Source organism: Alternaria infectoria, assembly GCF_024043175.1.
Source record: "Alternaria infectoria strain BMP 0036 chromosome Unknown scaffold_1, whole genome shotgun sequence".
Classification (NCBI taxonomy): domain Eukaryota; kingdom Fungi; phylum Ascomycota; class Dothideomycetes; order Pleosporales; family Pleosporaceae; genus Alternaria; species Alternaria infectoria.
Window position 1 is genome coordinate 578,916 of NW_026250690.1, and position 17,542 is coordinate 596,457.

General features: G+C 53.3%; 7 protein-coding genes across 7 annotated transcripts; 4 read left to right on the forward strand and 3 right to left on the reverse strand.

The window, feature by feature from the left end:
- Positions 1 to 1,061: 1,061 nt before the first annotated feature.
- On the forward strand, positions 1,062 to 2,784 carry J4E92_000223 (uncharacterized protein; the record flags this gene model as incomplete). Its single annotated transcript, XM_051491642.1, has 3 exons — positions 1,062 to 1,122; positions 1,173 to 1,680; positions 1,731 to 2,784. The coding sequence occupies 3 exons, from the start codon at positions 1,062 to 1,064 to the stop codon at positions 2,782 to 2,784; spliced, it is 1,623 nt and encodes a 540-aa protein (XP_051357154.1).
- A 427-nt stretch (positions 2,785 to 3,211) lies between these two features.
- Positions 3,212 to 4,828, reverse strand: J4E92_000224 (uncharacterized protein; the record flags this gene model as incomplete). The annotated part of the gene is made up of 1 exon (XM_051491643.1): positions 3,212 to 4,828. The coding sequence occupies one exon, from the start codon at positions 4,826 to 4,828 to the stop codon at positions 3,212 to 3,214; it is 1,617 nt and encodes a 538-aa protein (XP_051357155.1).
- A 4,160-nt stretch (positions 4,829 to 8,988) lies between these two features.
- On the forward strand, positions 8,989 to 10,152 carry J4E92_000225 (uncharacterized protein; the record flags this gene model as incomplete). Its single annotated transcript, XM_051491644.1, has 4 exons — positions 8,989 to 9,221; positions 9,279 to 9,531; positions 9,587 to 9,714; positions 9,768 to 10,152. 4 exons carry the CDS (start codon positions 8,989 to 8,991, stop codon positions 10,150 to 10,152), a joined length of 999 nt encoding a protein of 332 aa, XP_051357156.1.
- A 120-nt stretch (positions 10,153 to 10,272) lies between these two features.
- J4E92_000226 (uncharacterized protein) lies at positions 10,273 to 12,614 on the reverse strand (the record flags this gene model as incomplete). Its single annotated transcript, XM_051491645.1, has 4 exons — positions 10,273 to 11,457; positions 11,513 to 12,236; positions 12,296 to 12,449; positions 12,503 to 12,614. The coding sequence occupies 4 exons, from the start codon at positions 12,612 to 12,614 to the stop codon at positions 10,273 to 10,275; spliced, it is 2,175 nt and encodes a 724-aa protein (XP_051357157.1).
- A 649-nt stretch (positions 12,615 to 13,263) lies between these two features.
- J4E92_000227 (uncharacterized protein) lies at positions 13,264 to 13,894 on the forward strand (the record flags this gene model as incomplete). The annotated part of the gene is made up of 2 exons (XM_051491646.1): positions 13,264 to 13,807; positions 13,860 to 13,894. 2 exons carry the CDS (start codon positions 13,264 to 13,266, stop codon positions 13,892 to 13,894), a joined length of 579 nt encoding a protein of 192 aa, XP_051357158.1.
- A 230-nt stretch (positions 13,895 to 14,124) lies between these two features.
- On the reverse strand, positions 14,125 to 16,081 carry J4E92_000228 (uncharacterized protein; the record flags this gene model as incomplete). Its single annotated transcript, XM_051491647.1, has 2 exons — positions 14,125 to 15,935; positions 15,985 to 16,081. The coding sequence occupies 2 exons, from the start codon at positions 16,079 to 16,081 to the stop codon at positions 14,125 to 14,127; spliced, it is 1,908 nt and encodes a 635-aa protein (XP_051357159.1).
- Positions 16,082 to 16,460: 379 nt separating this feature from the next.
- J4E92_000229 (uncharacterized protein) lies at positions 16,461 to 17,324 on the forward strand (the record flags this gene model as incomplete). Its single annotated transcript, XM_051491648.1, has 1 exon — positions 16,461 to 17,324. The coding sequence occupies one exon, from the start codon at positions 16,461 to 16,463 to the stop codon at positions 17,322 to 17,324; it is 864 nt and encodes a 287-aa protein (XP_051357160.1).
- Positions 17,325 to 17,542: the final 218 nt, after the last annotated feature.

Consider the following 17,542-nt stretch of genomic DNA (forward strand, 5'->3'; position numbering starts at 1 on the left):
CGGAAGCGCGAGATTCGGGAAATATGAGAGGGAAATCTGAAGCGACTACATGCGCGTTGACTAAATCTCAGCATGGTGTAGAGACACTATATCATCGTGGGAAGTTAGTGTGATGGTCCAAAGGCGGCATGGCAGGTGTTGGGGTTCCGTCGAATGTAGACTAGCGTACTTTTGCACGTCGCGTCTCGTGGTTCTTCGCCCCTTCAGCTGAGCTGCACGCAACTGCATCTGCAACAATTCTCTAAGGCTACGCCATCCTCTTTCTTTCTCGGTTATCGCATTGTGACTGACGTTCTGGGCCCGGTTTTCTCACCCTTTTGCGAGGCGAAGCTTTCCACATCCGCCTGCATTCGGCCTCGTAGTATCCAGCGATGATGGTCACAGATCCAATGCCATCAAGGTTGCTAAAGGGTTCCTTTCAAGGCAGACGATGCAGCTTTCAACTAGTTCCATGAGGCACTGAAGTTTGTCGATAATGGTGATTACACAAGCGCCCGGAGCGTGTCGTTGTAACAGAAAGTAGACCAGCAACACCGACCACCCGGTTCCCGCCCACATACTTCCACCACGACCAACTCCCATCGCGTCCGCCGCAGCCTCGTCTGACTCAATCCCCAAGACCCAGAAGGCGCCTCCGACAGTTCACGTTTAGCCTTAAAGCGGAGATACCGTTTCAGCCCCCAAGCCAAGCGCGGAGCGGAAACGCCAAGGCAGCCTCCCATCACAAGTATAGCCGCATCCCTTACAGACCAAGAGGCCGGCCGTTGAGAGAACAGGCACCACTAAGGCTGCGCGAGGCACGCGTCACTGACTCGTTCGCACGTGCGAGCTTGTCTTTGCCTCAGCCCAGATGTCGGGCCTGCATCCGCGCTCGCCTTGGCTGGGCCGCCACATGTATCCCCAAGACATCAGGATGCGAGGTGCGAAACATGTGTTGACGCGGAGCGATAAGCTCGCTGGCTGGCTTTGGATGTGTTTAAAGATGCGGTCAACGTCGTGTAGGGCCTGGAATAGGCAAGCGATCTTCGCATTTTTTTTACACGTTCAAGACGGTTTTCAGTATGGCTGGTGATTCTTCGACTCCGGCGACAGAAGGCTTTTTGCAGTATCATGAGCCGAATAGTAGGTTCTTTACTTTCTTACCTGGTTTCGCATTCGTTAACGTTCGACAGTCATCCAAATCCTCGTTCTCGTTTCGTTTTTCTTCTGGCTTTCCTTCGGCGAATGGCTTTCGAACCGGGTGTTCCGCGCTGGCCTTATAGGTCAAATCATAGTCGGTCTGATCTATGGCCTGCCTATCGGTGGTGACATGATACCCATAGCATGGCAGGAAGCCTTCATCGCGCTCGGATACATTGGGCTTGTTCTCATCATTTTTGAGGGCGCCCTGGCCGTACGGCTGGATCTGCTCAAAGCGAACTTTGGCCTCTCTGCTATTGCGGCGACCATCGGTGTGGTCGCTCCTATTGGGCTCACATACCTACTTCTGTATGTCGGCTTTGGGTATGGAGCGATCGAGACGTTCATCGTTGGGGCTGCGCTCTCGGTCACCTCTCTTGGGACGACATTCGTGGTGCTAGGCAAGAGCTCAAAGGAGATCAGCTTCGCCGATACTAGAGTTGGTACAGTTCTTGTCAGCGCTGCTGTATTCGATGATGTATCTGGTCTAGTGATGGCTAGGTGAGACACAAAGTTCTCTATAACCACAGAGCATCACTAACATCGCTCAGTGTAATCGGCCAACTAGGAGCCCTCGGAGGAGACGACTCCCCCAACCTAGGCTGGCTAATCGGACGCCCCACACTAGTATCTGGCCTCCTCGCCATCCTCACTCCCGTCCTAAACAAATGGGCAATCGCGCCTCTATACCGAAAGTTCATCGAGCCGCGGCTGCCAAAAACACGCAAACGCCACGTCGTAAACGTCATCATCATGATCTTCGTCTTGTGTGCTTTCCTCAGCATCACAGGCTTCGGTGGCACATCCGTCCTCTATGGGTCCTTCATGGCCGGCGCATTCCTCACCTACCTCCCTTCCAAGCACCCAACAGGTCCTTTCCACCCGCCTTCGCGCGAAGACGCAGAAGAAGCGGAAGCGCGATCTATTGCTGAAGCCACCGAGTACGACGATGCGGGCGAACCGCTCATCTGCCCCACCTTCATGCATACGTTCGAGAAGTACTTCCTCGACGCTGTCAAGTACCTCTTGCAACCTCTTTTCTTCGCATCGATTGGCTTCGCTATCCCCTTCATCGATCTTTGGACTGCGGAGGCGTTCTGGAAGGGCTTTGTCTACACACTGCTTATGCTTGTCTCTAAAGTTATCGTCGGCCTTGTCATACCTTTCGCTACCATCTTCCGCAGACCACCAGGTATGTCTATCCGCGAGTGCTTCACCACCACTTTCTGGCCTGCCATGCTCCTAGGTTCAGCGATGGTAGCGCGTGGCGAGATTGGTCTACTCGTCGTACAGATTGGCCTGAACAACACCCCCTACCTGTCCAAGGAAGCTTTCATCACTGCTGTATGGGCCATTGTGCTCAACACCATCTTCGGACCTGTTACGGTAGGCCTTATCATCAAGTACAAGGCGCGGGCCATTGCAGATGGCGTGTGGGGTCTCGAGAAGACGGAGCCGAATGGCAGTGGCTGGGACGATGGAGTCTCGAGAGCGCCGACCATCGTCCCGGAGACGATGAGTGTGAAGGAGAGGAGTAAGAGTGTTGCGGTGTCGCAGCATAGCAGGATGGTGTCTGATCCGGTGACGGTACCGATCTCGCCTTGATGGCGGTATGTGTGCTTTCTTAGCTTTGATAACGAATTTACGATATTTCTTACTTGATACTTGCAAGCACCATCCTGCCATGTGTGGTAAGAAGTGAGCTGTAACCAGAGAATATCATGACTAAAGAGGCGTCGTCATCCTTTCCTTTGGGTGTCAAGTATATACTACAGCGATATTTCCTCGGCATGGACCTGGTATGAGTCGCTCCGATGAGCGCGTAAAGCAAGGATTGTGTCTGATTGAGAGGGGTATGCGCAGCTAAGTATCCAGAAATCGCAAATATGAACAACATGATAACATAGATCAACAAGAACGAGCGATGTTCGCAAAGTCAACGGTCATGCCCAGCCCAAGATTTCGCCAAGCACCCATAAATAGACTCACACTCATATATCACGTGCAAACACCCTTCACCCATACGGCAGGTCTAGCTAGACCAAAACCACCCACTCCTCTTCTTCCGCTCTTGGTTCTCTGGCTCGGCTGGTCTTGGCTGTATGTCGTGGAATGCCCTCCAAGGATCGCGCTGCTGGGTTTCGGTCTCTTGGCCGCGCTGGGTATGCACAGTCTCCGAGCTCTCTTCTCGACCATCAGCGAAGCGTTTCTTGAGCACGACTTTGGTTGTAATTGAGCCGTCAGAAGCAACGGTCCGCTCGGTCGTCGTAAGTGTGGAGAGAATCGAGGGCTTGTTCTCCTTCATCCGCTCAGCGACCGCGGACGTTACCGAGAAAGGCCCGGGAACTGAGGGTGAGGGTTGCGACACAGCCTCCATACGTTCGTACGCATCCAACTCGGTTTCCGAGTCCTCATCTCTCTCGTGTGCCGCGTCTAGAACAGTGTTGTATGTGTCACGTCTGACTGTGTCGGAGTAGGGGAAGCGGTCTTGTTTCGGCGTAGGCGGATCGTCATGTTGGTCTTCGTGATCGTGGCTGTACTCGTAGCTTGGCTCGTCCTGTGTCCCAAGGCGAGGGCAACTGGGCGCATCGTTGCGGTCCATATGCTCCTCCAGTTGGCGTTGTGTGATCGGGATCTTGCCATGAGTCCAGTACTTGTCGGACGTGTCAGACTCCATGGCGCCAGGACATTCGGGCTCTAGCTTCCCCTGCATCGTCTCCTCCAACTGTTGCTGCGTAATTTGTATCTTCCTTGGTCCCCAAGCCGGTCGGTCGGACCTCATCATACAATGTGAGACTTCGCCTTGCTCTGCTAGCAGGTCTTCGTAGGCTGCCTGCCAAGGTACGCCGGCCTTGTTCATCTCGCGGTTCTGCTCGAGTGCGCGGGGAGAGTATGCGGGGTCGTCGGTCTGCGATGCATCTGCTGGTGGTGGCCACTGCCATGATTTGGACCATGACCAGACGCGAGGCTTGCCGTCTTCAGGGCTAGGCTCATAGTTGTTGAATCTGGCAACTTCCGTCTCGCGGTCATCCCAGGCCTTGTCGTTGAACTCCTCGGCCAGCCTCTTTGCCTCTGCCTGCATGCGTAGCAACCTTTCCAGCTGCACCCAATCCCTCGATCTTTCTTCCTCCGAGATGACTGATGGACTCCGGCCGTCGTGATCAAATGGCCGAGGAAAGCCCCAATCCCATGACCATCCCCACTCCTGACCCTTCTCGTTGGCTACCTTTTCAACCAGGCTAGCATCGTCGCGTCGCGCAAGCTGCTGCTCGTCGCCTCTCCTGACATTGCCAAGTATTTCCATTCTTATTTCGTCAGCCTTGCGGTCGAGCCTCATCAGCTCTTCGCTGTTGCGCAAGACAGCTTGCACATCGCCAACTCTGAACAGCTCTCTGCCTTCGTGGCGCAGCTCGGCGATGTCGGCTTCAATTTCGTGAAGCTTGTCGCATTGTCTTGGATCGACCTTGCCAAAAAGGCACTGCTCACGTGCTTGGTGCGCGTTGTTGTAGTTGGCGATGGTGGCGGGAAGGGTGAAGACGGTGTTGAGCAGCGACGAGACCTGGGAATCGGCGAAGCGGCGGAAGGCGATGAAAGGATTGTCTTCGGGTCGGTTGGAATCGCGTCGGGGATTATCGCTGTCGTTCGTCATAGTGATAGATAGTAATGTGGGTGTTGTGATGGCACTTGGCTGATGGTGGGGAAGACGGGGTCCGGAGTGATGATGATGCCTGGAGATAGCTGTGGCTGCCTCGGCGATAAGGCCACAAGGCACGCGCCACCCGTTTCGACGCGTCAAGCCATCGCCCCTGCCAGCCAACCGCGCTTCCGTCACTCCACCTCTCCAAAACCGCGCATCGTGATGACGCTCGTCGTCGCCCAATGAGTATTTTGCACTTTCCAAATGACTTCGGCCTCTCTTTCGCTATTCTTACCATCACCAAGCGTGCACCGCCATAGAACCCAGACACGCTGAGCCGGCGATTACCCTGCCCAAGAGCTGCCGCGCTTCTCTAGAGCTCAGGAGTCAGTATGAAGATTCAATATTTCCAAACAACTTTCATCTATCTATTATGGCCCAAGATCTGCCTACATGACTCCACCTACGTATTGCCAGAATCTGTGAGTGTTGCATCGCAATCAAGGCATGATCTTGGCTTTCTTGGAAATCTACGCGGGTTTGGGATCCTCTCGGCAATCTGCAGTAGTCTGACTTCAACACCATCGACGACGCTATCCGCAAAACCAAGAGCATCGCCATCTTTTGCTCGAGACATACGCGTAAGGCCATTACGAAAAAAAGCCGCAGTGGATATTTCAACCCAGCATGATTCAGCACCGCCTACGATCTGCGCCTTATCGTCTTACCGCCCGCTGGCAGCCAAGGAGCCAAGTGCGCGGCATGCGAAGACAATTGACTTCAAGACCTTGATCGTCCCGGATTAGAGCCGCACTGCCCAAAATCTGGACCTGCCCAGTTCAAGCAGCCACACAAAACGCTGCTTTCCACTGCCCCGTGATAGGTCTCCACGCTTTAGCGACGCACTGCGCGTCATCCCGAGCAGATTTGGACGGGCAATCCCCGCCTGTAACTCCTTTCACTCCTGGGCCTTTCCTACTGCGGCCTTATCACTAGCGATCGAATACCCACGTTTCCTGTTTCTGATCTTCGAGGAATCTGTTTTGACAGCTGTGCCAGCGGACTGGGTACGTCACACAAGATCTGCGACATGAGCAAAGAGGTATAAGTAGCGGAGTAAACACCGCGTCTGGAGAATACAACATTGTTTCATCTCGTGGTTTCATCAACATATATAACCAGACGCTTCCCCTTCATCTATACCGATACGACGTATAACACTTGTCCAATCGCTATACAACGAGAACTGAAAGTCCAAGACCTGCTGTTCTCTCTTCTATAAAGGCCCACCCGAATTGTCCTCGATATTCGCAACGCCACAACCACTTTATCACTTCCTCATCTCCAACATGCGTTTCTCCGTCATCATCGCCACTCTCCTTGCTAGCGTTGCCGTCGCTATGCCCGATCCTCTCCCACAAGGCTACTCAGGCCCCTGCTCAAAGGACAACTGCGGTGTCAGCGGCAAGGTGTGTTCAGGCGGCGCAATCTGTGTGGGGTGGCCAAGCACCGATCCCGCCAAGAGGAAGGGATGCACCTGCAGCCGCGGTTAAGCATTTGATGCTGGATTTTTTTGCATTGGCAGGCGTGTGTAAGTAAAATGAAGCCGAAGGCGAAGCCTAAGCTAATGCTCATCAGATGTCATATCATAGCGAGGTTGACTGGAAGCATATTGGTTGTAATCTAGAGGGTGTATTATTTATGAATGATGAAGCCAGAATTTCGAGAAAGAATTGCTTACTATCATCCAAGTGCCACACAAACCTGGATGTCGTGAGGTCATTAGAAATTGCAGCCGCGATCCAGCTCGAGATTTGATAACTTATCTCTTCACTGTGTGGTGTTGCCTTGGAGTGAGCTCTTCGCGCCTTCCTGGCTTGGCACACAGGGGCCTCACTTGCAACTGGCTACAGCACATGCACTTCAATGCTGATAACAACCCATCATTTGACAGCAGCGCTCTCTCACCGATTCAGGAACCTACGACTACAACGCAAACTGCACCACTCAGAATCGACTACCAGCGTCATCAACCATGATCTGGAGCACTCAGTTGCCGTTCCGCCCTTCACGTCCCAGACCATTCTTCGACCTACCGTGGGATATCCGAGAACAAATCTACAGTTATATCGAGCTCGATGCGCTTCCACCGCTGTCAAATGGTACCGAGTACGCCGGCTTTGTTCTCTCGTGCAAGCTCGCCGCCGAAGAGCTATCTCATGTCGCGACCGTGAATTATCGCAAATACCTCCACGACTTCGAGCGACTTTCGAGGGAAAGACTTGGTTACAAAATCATAGTCGCTCAACCGGAGCGGGCAACAACTGTTAAGACTCATCCTTTTGCGCACCTCGCTCGACTTAAGGTCAAAGTACAACTGAAAAGTCGCGCCGTCTTCAGTGACGATAAACGGGATGTGACACCATGGTGTGATACTTTCCACCCTCTCTTCGGACTTCTTCTAGAGAATCTACAAATCCACTTTGTTGCGCCAAACCTTTCGAGTTTGAAAATGATGAGAACCGACGTCGGCAACATGTATGAAATTATCGAACGTGTATTCGACTTCATTGAGATAATGAATTCACAAGTACCGGAACGTTCTACCCCCGTTAGAGGTCCACCAGGTCCACCAGGTCGACATGAACGAAGAGTATTTCAATTCCTCAACCAGTTTGAGGCGCAAGTTAGTGGCTTTACACGATCGAAACGCGTGAGTGTAAAGGCCATTTGCTTTTCTTGGGATTGTCGAAAACATGCTCAGTCCGGATCTCCGGCCAAAATGATGGGGCCGGTCTGGTCACACACCTTACGCCTTCGTGACGTTCCGGGAAGAGACAGGCAGACATACCACCGTGTACATGATGTAGAGGGCTACGCAGGAGAGATACGGATTGCGAGTTCTGGACGCTGGGCTCCCACAACAGTCGGTCTGCCTTTGCGTCTCTATGACAGACCCAGCAAGATGGTTTTACTGCAGATGAAGAACCTAGACTTCGGCGAAGCAGCAGTGATCTTGAGTAAGGTGGAAATATGAGAGGAAAATAGGCGTAGGATGAGATGTACGCCGTCCATGCTCTTTCGGCCTCCGATCGGTAATATACAGTTTCCTGATCGAGAGAGTGGGTCTCCATCTAGAACACTCCACATGTAGTACGAAATGAAAAGTTCCGTCTTACAGTGTACAAGACGACCAACACAGTTTACCTCGATTGTGTAAACAAACACGTTACTGACTTGAGGAAGACAGACGTTGCTCTCCACGAGCTTCATACAATTGGCGGATGTATTCCACTCACCGTGATCGGTAACAGGAATCGCATGTGATGGATTACAACACTCATCCCAGGTCAACACACCACAACGCCCATGTACGGTGCCTTCCCCGGATAGAAGGACACCCAATATCCTCTTTCCCCGGAAACGCACCCCATATTCCACTCCACAGCGGCTGAAATGCCCCCTAATGAAGCGTGATCGCTACCCGCCCCACGCCCATCAAAAGGTATTCTCCACGAATAACGGCATGCAGAAGCGATATAAGACATTTTGGCACCGGCAATACGCCGCCTATGCATCGATCCTAAAAGATTGCAGTCATGTTCCCCGTGACGCAACGCAGCTTCGCGCAGGGATCGGTTGTTGTGGCACATTGCATTTAACCGCGATTAGAGGCGCCAAGCCTGCTTAAGTCGAACTCCCGAAGGGTACACGTGTGGTGCTAAGGAAGACAAGAACCGGCGCCGGAAGCTTCATTTAGATTAATGCGAAACAACGACGTTTCGTTGTCTATACTGCATGGGGGAAGCGCCGGGCGCGCTTTGGGTACAGGCTGATCGACGACGCGCAGGCACTGTGGCGTGTTAGATGAATTGTCCGGCTTCCCGCTACATGTGGGTAAATTTCCTAGGGCTAACGCATACATGTTTCCCCGTACTGGTGGCGGCATGCGCAAGGAGGGACCGAGGTGGGCTTGGTCGGATGGATATTGTTCGTAATGAGCAGGAGGGTGCGGAGATCGCTAATCTTGCGAGCAATATCAGTATAGGGCCGAGGGACGTTGGTGGTTTGGTATAAGTAGTCTGGGGCTCTCGACTTGGTTGAAAGTATTCAGCAACCTACGTTCTTTTACAGTCCAAGTTCAGTTACAGTCTCGATATACCATTCTCACCATGAAGATTTCTCTCGTCACCATCTTGTCCGCCGCCGCGCTGGTCCAGGCTGCGCCTTTCGCTGAGCCAGAGGCTCTCCTCGATGAGCGCCAGGCTGCGCAGAGCATCGATGCTGCCATGAAGGCAAAGGGCCGGAAGTACTTCGGTACCTGCGCTGACCCAGGTCGTCTCAACCAAGGCAAGAACGCCGCGATCATCAAGGCGAACTTCGGTGCCATTACACCTGAGAACTCGTAAGTGTTTCCAACCTCCCGAACGCAGTGTTGTGTGCAATGCTAACTGCCGGACAGCATGAAGTGGGATGCCACCGAGCCTTCCCGTGGAAACTTCAACTTCGGTAACGCCGACCAGACTGCCAAGTTCGCAAAGGACAATGGCAAGCTCATCCGTGGACACACCACCGTGTGGTACTCCCAGCTGCCCGCCTGGGTCTCCCAGATCAATGACAAGGCCACCTTGACCACCGTCATGAAGAACCACATCACCACCCTGATGAACCGCTACAAGGGCCAGGTCTACGCTTGGGATGTCGTCAACGAGATCGTAAGTTGATCTTCATATCCCGGTCCGACTGGAACATACACTGACCGCCCCACAGTTCGAGGAGAACGGTAGTCTCCGCGCCAGTGTCTTCTACAACGTTCTCGGTGAGGACTTTGTCCGAATTGCTTTCGAGACAGCCAAGGCCGTTGACCCTGCTGCTAAGCGTTACATCAACGACTACAAGTAAGCAAATCCTCTCAGGCTCCATTAAGATCATGACACTAACAACCGCCTAGCCTCGACCAAGCGTCCTACTCCAAGACCCAGGGTATGGTCCGCAACGTCAAGAAGTGGATCGCCGCCGGTGTCCCCATCGACGGTATCGGTTCGCAGGGTCACATCACCTCCGGCCAGGGTGCCAACGCTCCCGCCGCCATGGCCGCGCTCTGCGCTGCCGCCCCCGAGTGTGCGCTTACCGAGGTCGACATCCAGAACGCCCAGACCTCCGACTGGCAGAACGTTGTGAAGGCTTGCTTGGACCAGAAGAACTGCGTTGGTATCACCGTCTGGGGTGTCCGCGACAACGACTCCTGGAGGCCCAACGGCAACCCCCTTCTCTTCGACTCCAACTACAACGCCAAGACAGCTTACAACACTGTCCTTGCTGCTATCAACAAGTAAGCGCGTCACACACCGTGCACATCGCACACTTTCTGTATATATTTTGTGGTGGATTGGGTAAGACTTTGTACATACATGGAGGGACAGCAGAGACGTCTTCTGGCTATACAGCCCAGCGTTTCAATCAATCTTGTTCTCTCGACCAGTCACGATGCTCTCCTTCTGTGCACCCTTCAATGCTTTGATGATACTTACGCCGGCATCCGCGCTGGCTCCTACTTCAGCTTGTTTCGTCCAGAATATGTCGGCTGCATTGATTCGAACGCTTTTACGTCTCTCCCGCTCCGTCACGTCAAGATGGGACTTCTTCTCTGCAGTTGCCTCTAGCTCGTCCAGATGCTTCTTTCTCCTCGCGTATCGCTCTGCGCGCTCTTTCCGAGTCTGCTCCGAACCGATCCTGGCTAGGGCAAATCGCACAGCAGCTCTGAAGCCCATGAAGATGTGTTCGGAAATGAGGATCGTCACCGGTAAGCTGGCCCACATGCTCAAGCCAAGATATTTGCCAAGGAATTGCTGGGAACCGAACATGTGTACAATGGCCGCACTGGATATACTCCCCAACCATGTCAATGACTCTAGACTGGCCACCCACGGCCCGATTCCGTCACTACGTGTTGAGTGAGGACGCTGATGCTCGACACAGATCTTCAGGAAGTCCGACCGCAGCTCGATCCAGTTGTTGATGAAGAAGCCGATCGGCACGAGAGGCCACACAGGACTGAAGAGCGCAAGGTAGCCAAACTGAATGACCATCTCTGCAATATCCTCTTGGACGTTGTATGATGGTCTCAAAGCTTGCCGTCTCGTGCGCCGTAGAAAGCGAGATTCCGCTGGATCTTCTGCAGTTGGACTCTCATAAGAGTCGCTGCTGCGATTCTTTGCTCGGCGAGCTTGTCGGTCACGCCACCATTGTTTGACCTGAGTCTTCAGCCAAGGTAGCGCAAGCTCTTCGATTGCGCTCGAGACCTGCCCTGTTACGGTGAGCGCGATGACTTCGTTACGCAGCCGGTCAGGGTCGGCCTTGAACACCATCTTGGCTCTAGTCTGCGCGCCTAGTGTGGCATCGATAACGCGTTCCAGCAACGGTATAATTTGTCCACCGAAGGGTACGTATATGAATGCTGTAAGAAGGATTGGTAGATAGTTGGTGATTGAGTTGAGCACAAAGATCTTTTGAGTGAGCGACATCTCGTAATGATCAGCTGTTCGATGGTTCTCGTATTCCGTCAGCGCAGTAGCGATGTCTTCCAGAAAGTTCGTCGCGTATGGCAAGAAAACTGCAAGAAGCACCGTAGGCAGGTATTCCTAGTGAAACGTTAGTACAGTACAGCGCAATGGGTGGGACTGGGCATATACTGACCAGATAGAACTTGTAAGGCCCTTCATAAGCTTCTCCAATGAATGTCTCGATGGTAAAGACGAATGCGATTAGAATCCCGAGTAACAGAGTGCTGACAAGAACGAATGGTATGACGACCAATTGACGCACAATCCTCTTCCATCTTGGGAATACATGCCGAACTCTTCCAGCTGAGTCGATGATCTCTTGCTCATAGCGAAACTGCGGACGGTTGACTTTGAGGTCGCCCACGCCTCGTACCTTCCATCGGATTGCGAGATCGGTCTGTTTGATCTTCCAATACTCCAAGAACACAGTGCACCAGACTCCGATTAGTAGTGCGAACACCAGAGAGTATTTCGGCAAGAATGCCCAGGCAAATACACCAGCAGCGCAAGGGAATGCCAAAGATCGAAAGTAAGTCTGGATGAAGGCAAAGTAGAAGGCAACTTTGGCACCCCATAGATCACGTATACGATCCAGGTCGGCTGGTTCTAAGAACACACGAGTGCTCAGATGGGCCAACAACGCGCGGTTTGCACCTGAGTTGTGTAACGGGAAGATTGCGGTCACGTTTTCCCATGGTGGAAACTCTGGTGTAATACCTGCGCCTCCAAGCTCTTTGCGCCAGTTGACAAGGTGATACATGGAAAGCAGATCTTCGGCTTCGAACTCTGCTGTGACAACGGTCTTAGCGGTCCCGCCAGGATGGTCTTTAGTGATGCCATACAGCCAATCTTTGACTCTGCAAAAGCCTACTTAGCCTCCTTCCAAATCATGAGGTTACGGACGAGCTGAACGTACCGCGACTTGTAGACTGTGTTGCCAAGCAGATCTCTGGGCGCTTGGACAAACACCAACAATGTTTGATCATACCCAGGGCGTACCTCAGTATTGAGGCCTGCAGACTCTAGGTCATGCAATAGCGTCCTGCATTCTGCGATGGCGACGTCGTCATCTAGTCATCGTCAGCCGTCCGCTCTAACACAATGCCTCAATGACAAAACATACCGATATTACCAAAGTCATACACTATAACGTACTTGTCGTTATACGTGACGTTCGTAAGCTCAGTATCATCGCTCAGCGTCGTATCCGATCTCTTCAAGGGTCTGATTGACATGGCCAAAAGGGCTTAAACCGAGCGGAGAACCAGGGTAGCTGTCGAGACTGTGAAAAGTAGGGTCCACAACTGTGGCTGAAGGTTTTATAGCGTTGAGCCACTGAGACGTCGTCATCGTGCTGGCCATGGCTCCTGTGGAGTCGGGCAGGCCTCAGCTGTGTCGCGGATTGGTGTTCGGTGGTGGGACCAACGCGTCTGAGTGCCAAACTTAGCAAGCGGATGCCGACTGATCCGGAACCGCGGGGGAAGACGGGTGTTCACTTCTGTCGCGTGTGAGGCGCTGTACATTTCGCAGGACGTCGGTTGCTGCGACCACATTATGGGAGGGGAAGGTGCAGGGCCTGGAATTAGGAGATGGAGCGACGGAGCGATTGATGGGGATGCCGTCACATGTGCGCGTCTGTTTGGGCCTAGCGCTCGAAACTGCCAATGACGTAAGCTATCGAGGACGCGTCGAGACGCGTTGTCACAACGCCAACTTCACATTTGCTTTATCTGCATTTCTTTCGCGAGCGCGATTCATCATACACAAAGAATGCAAGGAAACTTATCAGCACTGTATCAAGATTCAAGACTCGCTCTACCAAATGGACACAAAACAGGAACCCATTAAACTGCCTCTTGAGCAGACACAGCTCCGAACATAACCATGCGTCAAGAGATCACAGTCACACAGAAGTCACCGGTACCCAAATCCTACGGCTTCCTTCCGAAAGGCGACCGCTACAAGACACTGCATTGCCGCAAATTCACCCACGAAGCCGGGCGGCCCTTATACATCGTCCTCGACGACCAGAAAAGAACTACTGGCATCCGTATCCCCTTACACGTCCTGCACAAAGTCAACAAGCAGTCGAAAGAAACGTTGTCAACTCGTCGCGCAGCTACAACAAAGCGCGATGCGACTGACATTGCCAATGCAGCTGCTGAGATAGACACGCAGTTTCCGAAGATACCAGCGTCAGAGAAGCAAGCCGTACTTAAGCACGGCTTCAAGAAACACTCTGGTCGAGTCGGCCGAACGACCTCAATACCGTTATCACGGAAGATCTTGTTTGCTGTCATTGCGCATGTCCGCCATACGCACACTGACTATGATGCGTTGTTGCAGGGTGGAAAGAGCAGGGGACACGCGAGGAAGACCACGAGAAAAGGTATTGAGACTGTGATGCGGAAGTGGGGATACACTAAAGGTACGAGAGGGAAAGCGCTGACTCCACGTAAATTGACTTACTGACTGTAAAGAACTCAATTGGTACTTCCGGACTGAGAGCGCATAGGGTCGGGGAGACGATGGTTATTTGAAGAGGAACAAAACGCCTATGATATGGTATCTGCCATGCAAAAAGACGATTACAAAACCCATTCACTCCACGCTATGCCATGATCCAAAGCCCATTTGACGCCTGCCCGACTACGTGACTAAAGCCGCATAGTACGTGTTCTGCCTGTGAGGGATATTCAAACCCAGGGCGGTTGTTTGCGTATCCAAAAGTATCGCTTGCGAATACTAGCCGTCGTCTGAATCGACTACCATACTCTCCCCAAACGCACTAAGATCCTCCTCCGCCGCGCCTTGCGCGTGTCGCCTCCTGCGACCTCTCCTGCCAGCAACCCGATTCTGTTCGATTTCGCGTAGCTTGCCATTCATTCTTCGCTCGAGCTCCTCGATCTCTTCGTCTTCATCTGCGTCTCCTGTCATGTCTGGTCCTCCCGCTGCTCCAGACTCAAGGAGTCCGCTGTCTGACTCGTTAATCTCTAGCGCGCGATTGAGGAGGTCGGTAGCCATTGGGTCCTGGGGCGAGACGGCGAGGGCTTCGTGCAAGGTGATGATAGCGTCCCAACTTCTGTTGAGGTTTAGGAGAACCAGGGCTTTTGCGGTGAAGACGCTCGGGTCCTTTATGCCGTGCCGAAGCACTTCGTCGAATGTCTCGAGAGCTTCGCTGTACTGTTCACACTTGCGAAGCGCATGGGCGAGATTTATCCGTGTGGGTATCCAAGCATCTGGGTCTGCTTCGTTCTGCTCTGAGAAGGCTAGCGCGCGGCGGAAGAATTGTATAGCGTCCAGTAGTTGTCCTTCGTGGAAGTAGACAACGCCCATCTCGTTAAGAAGGCAAGGATCGTTCTCGCACAGATCGTATGATGTCTTCAAGTACTCTCGCGACAAACTCAGATTGTTCAGTTGTAGGTTTTGCATGCCGAGGAATAGCTGTGGGAGATGCGAGCCTTGGAAGAGACGTGCCGCGGTGGAGTAGGCGGAGATGGCTTGATCGTGTTCCCCTTCTGCGGCAAAAGTATGCGCAAAGCCTATCCAGGCAGGGCCAAAGTGTGGGTCCATCATGGAGGATTTGGAGAAGTAGCGGCGTGCCTCAGCTATGCGACCGATTGCGAGATAGTAGGTACCAACGGCGAACCATGCGCATGGTTCTGAGGGGTTCGTGTCTGCTAGTTCGTGCGCAAGCAGGAACAGAGTGTTCTTTTCGCCAAGCTCGTGCAAAGACGCTATATGTATGGGCATGATGTTGAAGTTGTACTTGTCGTTCGCTAGGACGGCCGACGTAAGGGCAAGGGTATCGCGGAAGCGGCATAGGGTGAACATGAGATCCGCTTTCGAGAGGACTATGTCAGGGTTCTCGCCAAGGTGGTAGTGAGTCGTGAGTGTCTCTGTCGCGTTCGCAAACTCTTCTGGTCTGGTGTACTTGGATAGGCGTGTTGTGTAAAGGGTCTTGGTGAAGGACGCGGCCTCCTGTGACAAGGAAGGGTTGTTGGCGACGTTGATGGTGTCGAAGTTGAGCGATTCGAGGAACTTCCACTCCTCCTCTGGTGCCATCAATGAGTTGGACATGAGCGCATCGAAGGCCTCGAAGCATTGCACGTCGATCTGAACCGCCGTCTTGTAGCATTCCTTGGCCCGGTCGAAGGAGTTCTGCTTTGCATAGCACACACCTCGAAGATAGCACATGCCTGCTTCCGACTTGATGTTGTTAACATCTTCTCGATCGCGCTCTTCGCTCGTGGGTAGGCGCTCGTTGCGCGAGCCGTTCTTGGTCTGTCTTGCGCCGGCCCGTGTGTTGACGTCGACATGCCGCAGCTTGGTGCGCGTATTCCCTGGCGCCGAAATGAGGTGGGTTGGGTTCTTGTCGCCCAGTATCTGCAGTGCGTCTTCCAATTTCCCCAGCTTCAGAGAGCAGTGCGCAGCGAGGTATCGACATTGGGGCGTGCGCTCAACGAGGTTTCCGCGTGCGAGGAGTGACTGGGTCCTGTTGTAGTTGCCGGTGGTGAAGTGCACCTGGGCTAGCCAGAATGCGTCCTGGTCGTCATCTATGCGATTTTGTCAGTATACGTTGACCTGCCGAGTGTTAGAGCATACCCGTCAAGGCCAGCAGCTTGTCTGCAACAAAGATGGCTGTGTCGTACTGGCAGCGATTGAGGGCTTCCTGGCGCCACTCGCGTAGATATTTCTCCATAGTGTTACTATCGCATTGGGTATAGTCTGTTCAGGCGGGTTAGTGAATGTGCCCCAAATGCTATCCCCAGTCGAGGTGGCAGTCGGCGGCGGCGCGATGTTTGGAGCCAGGGTCGCGCCTGCCCGACGCGAGAGCACATGTTTGCGGGGTGCCTGCAGCAGCGGGCCGCCTTAGTCAGCCAGAAGTTGCGCGCTAGGGTTGCCGTTACCTGGACGTGATTTCTAGCACTCAACTGACATCCAACACCCCACACACGCTCATCCATATCAAACGCGACACCTTCATTTGCGCAGCATAAACCCCACATTCCGTTTCAACGCATTACCTCGGAGCACCCGACCAGCGCCGCACCACACCAGACGTCGTATAACCCGCCGCCATGTCCGAACGAAAAGTGCTCACCAAGTACTACCCACCGGATTTCGATCCTTCGAAGATCACGCGCCAGCGCGGCCCCAAGAATGCCGGTCCTAAGCTGATGACGGTCCGCCTCATGGCACCTTTCTCCATGAAATGTACCCACTGCGGCGAGTTCATCTACAAAGGCCGCAAGTTCAATGCGCGCAAGGAGACGACGGACCAAAAGTACTACAACATCGCCATCTTCCGCTTCTACATTCGATGCACGCGATGCTCCGGCGAGATCACCTTCAAGACAGACCCCAAGAACATGGACTACGAATGCGAGCGTGGCGCGAAGAGGAATTTCGAGCCGTGGAGAGAGGCCAAGCTCAATGAGGAGACTGAAGAGGAACGCCTGGATCGCATAGAGAGGGAGGAGGCAGAGCGCGACGCCATGAAAGAACTCGAGACAAAGGTCATCGATGCCAAAACCGAGATGGCCATCGCGGACGCGCTGGACGAGATTAGGTCGAGAAACGCAAGGCTAGAGAAGGCGGACCGCGAGGGCAAGGGAACCGAGGTACAACCCGATGCTGCCGACGAACGACGCAAGAAGCAGGAGGAAGAAGACGCAGAGGCTGCACGACAAGCATTCGCGAATCGGAGCATGCCTGACATCGGCGAGGAGACGATTGACGAAGACATGTTCGACGCGCCTATCGAGGTACCTGTTGCTACAACTTTCACCAAGAAGCCGAAGGAAAAGAAAGACTTTAGCGCAGCGTTAGGCCTGAAGAAAAAGGCGCCTGCCTCGACCCCCGCCCCTCAGGTCAAAGCCGCCGCACAACCCTCGAAATTATCGACCATGCTCGTAGCTGGTTATGATAGCGATGACGACTGAGCTGTTGGAAGGCTATTCCAAGCGTACAAGAGCAAGCAGGGCATACACGTACCCATGGCATCCCGGATGCCACCTAGGTCACACAATCAGCCACAACGTGGTGTAGATTTGCGCTGGCCTCGTATAGATCGTTAAACACGGTATTGTTGGTGACTATGCGGTGAGTCTGCCATGGCTAGTGAAGGTGACTCATGCAGGACCAGCATCGAAGCTTGACG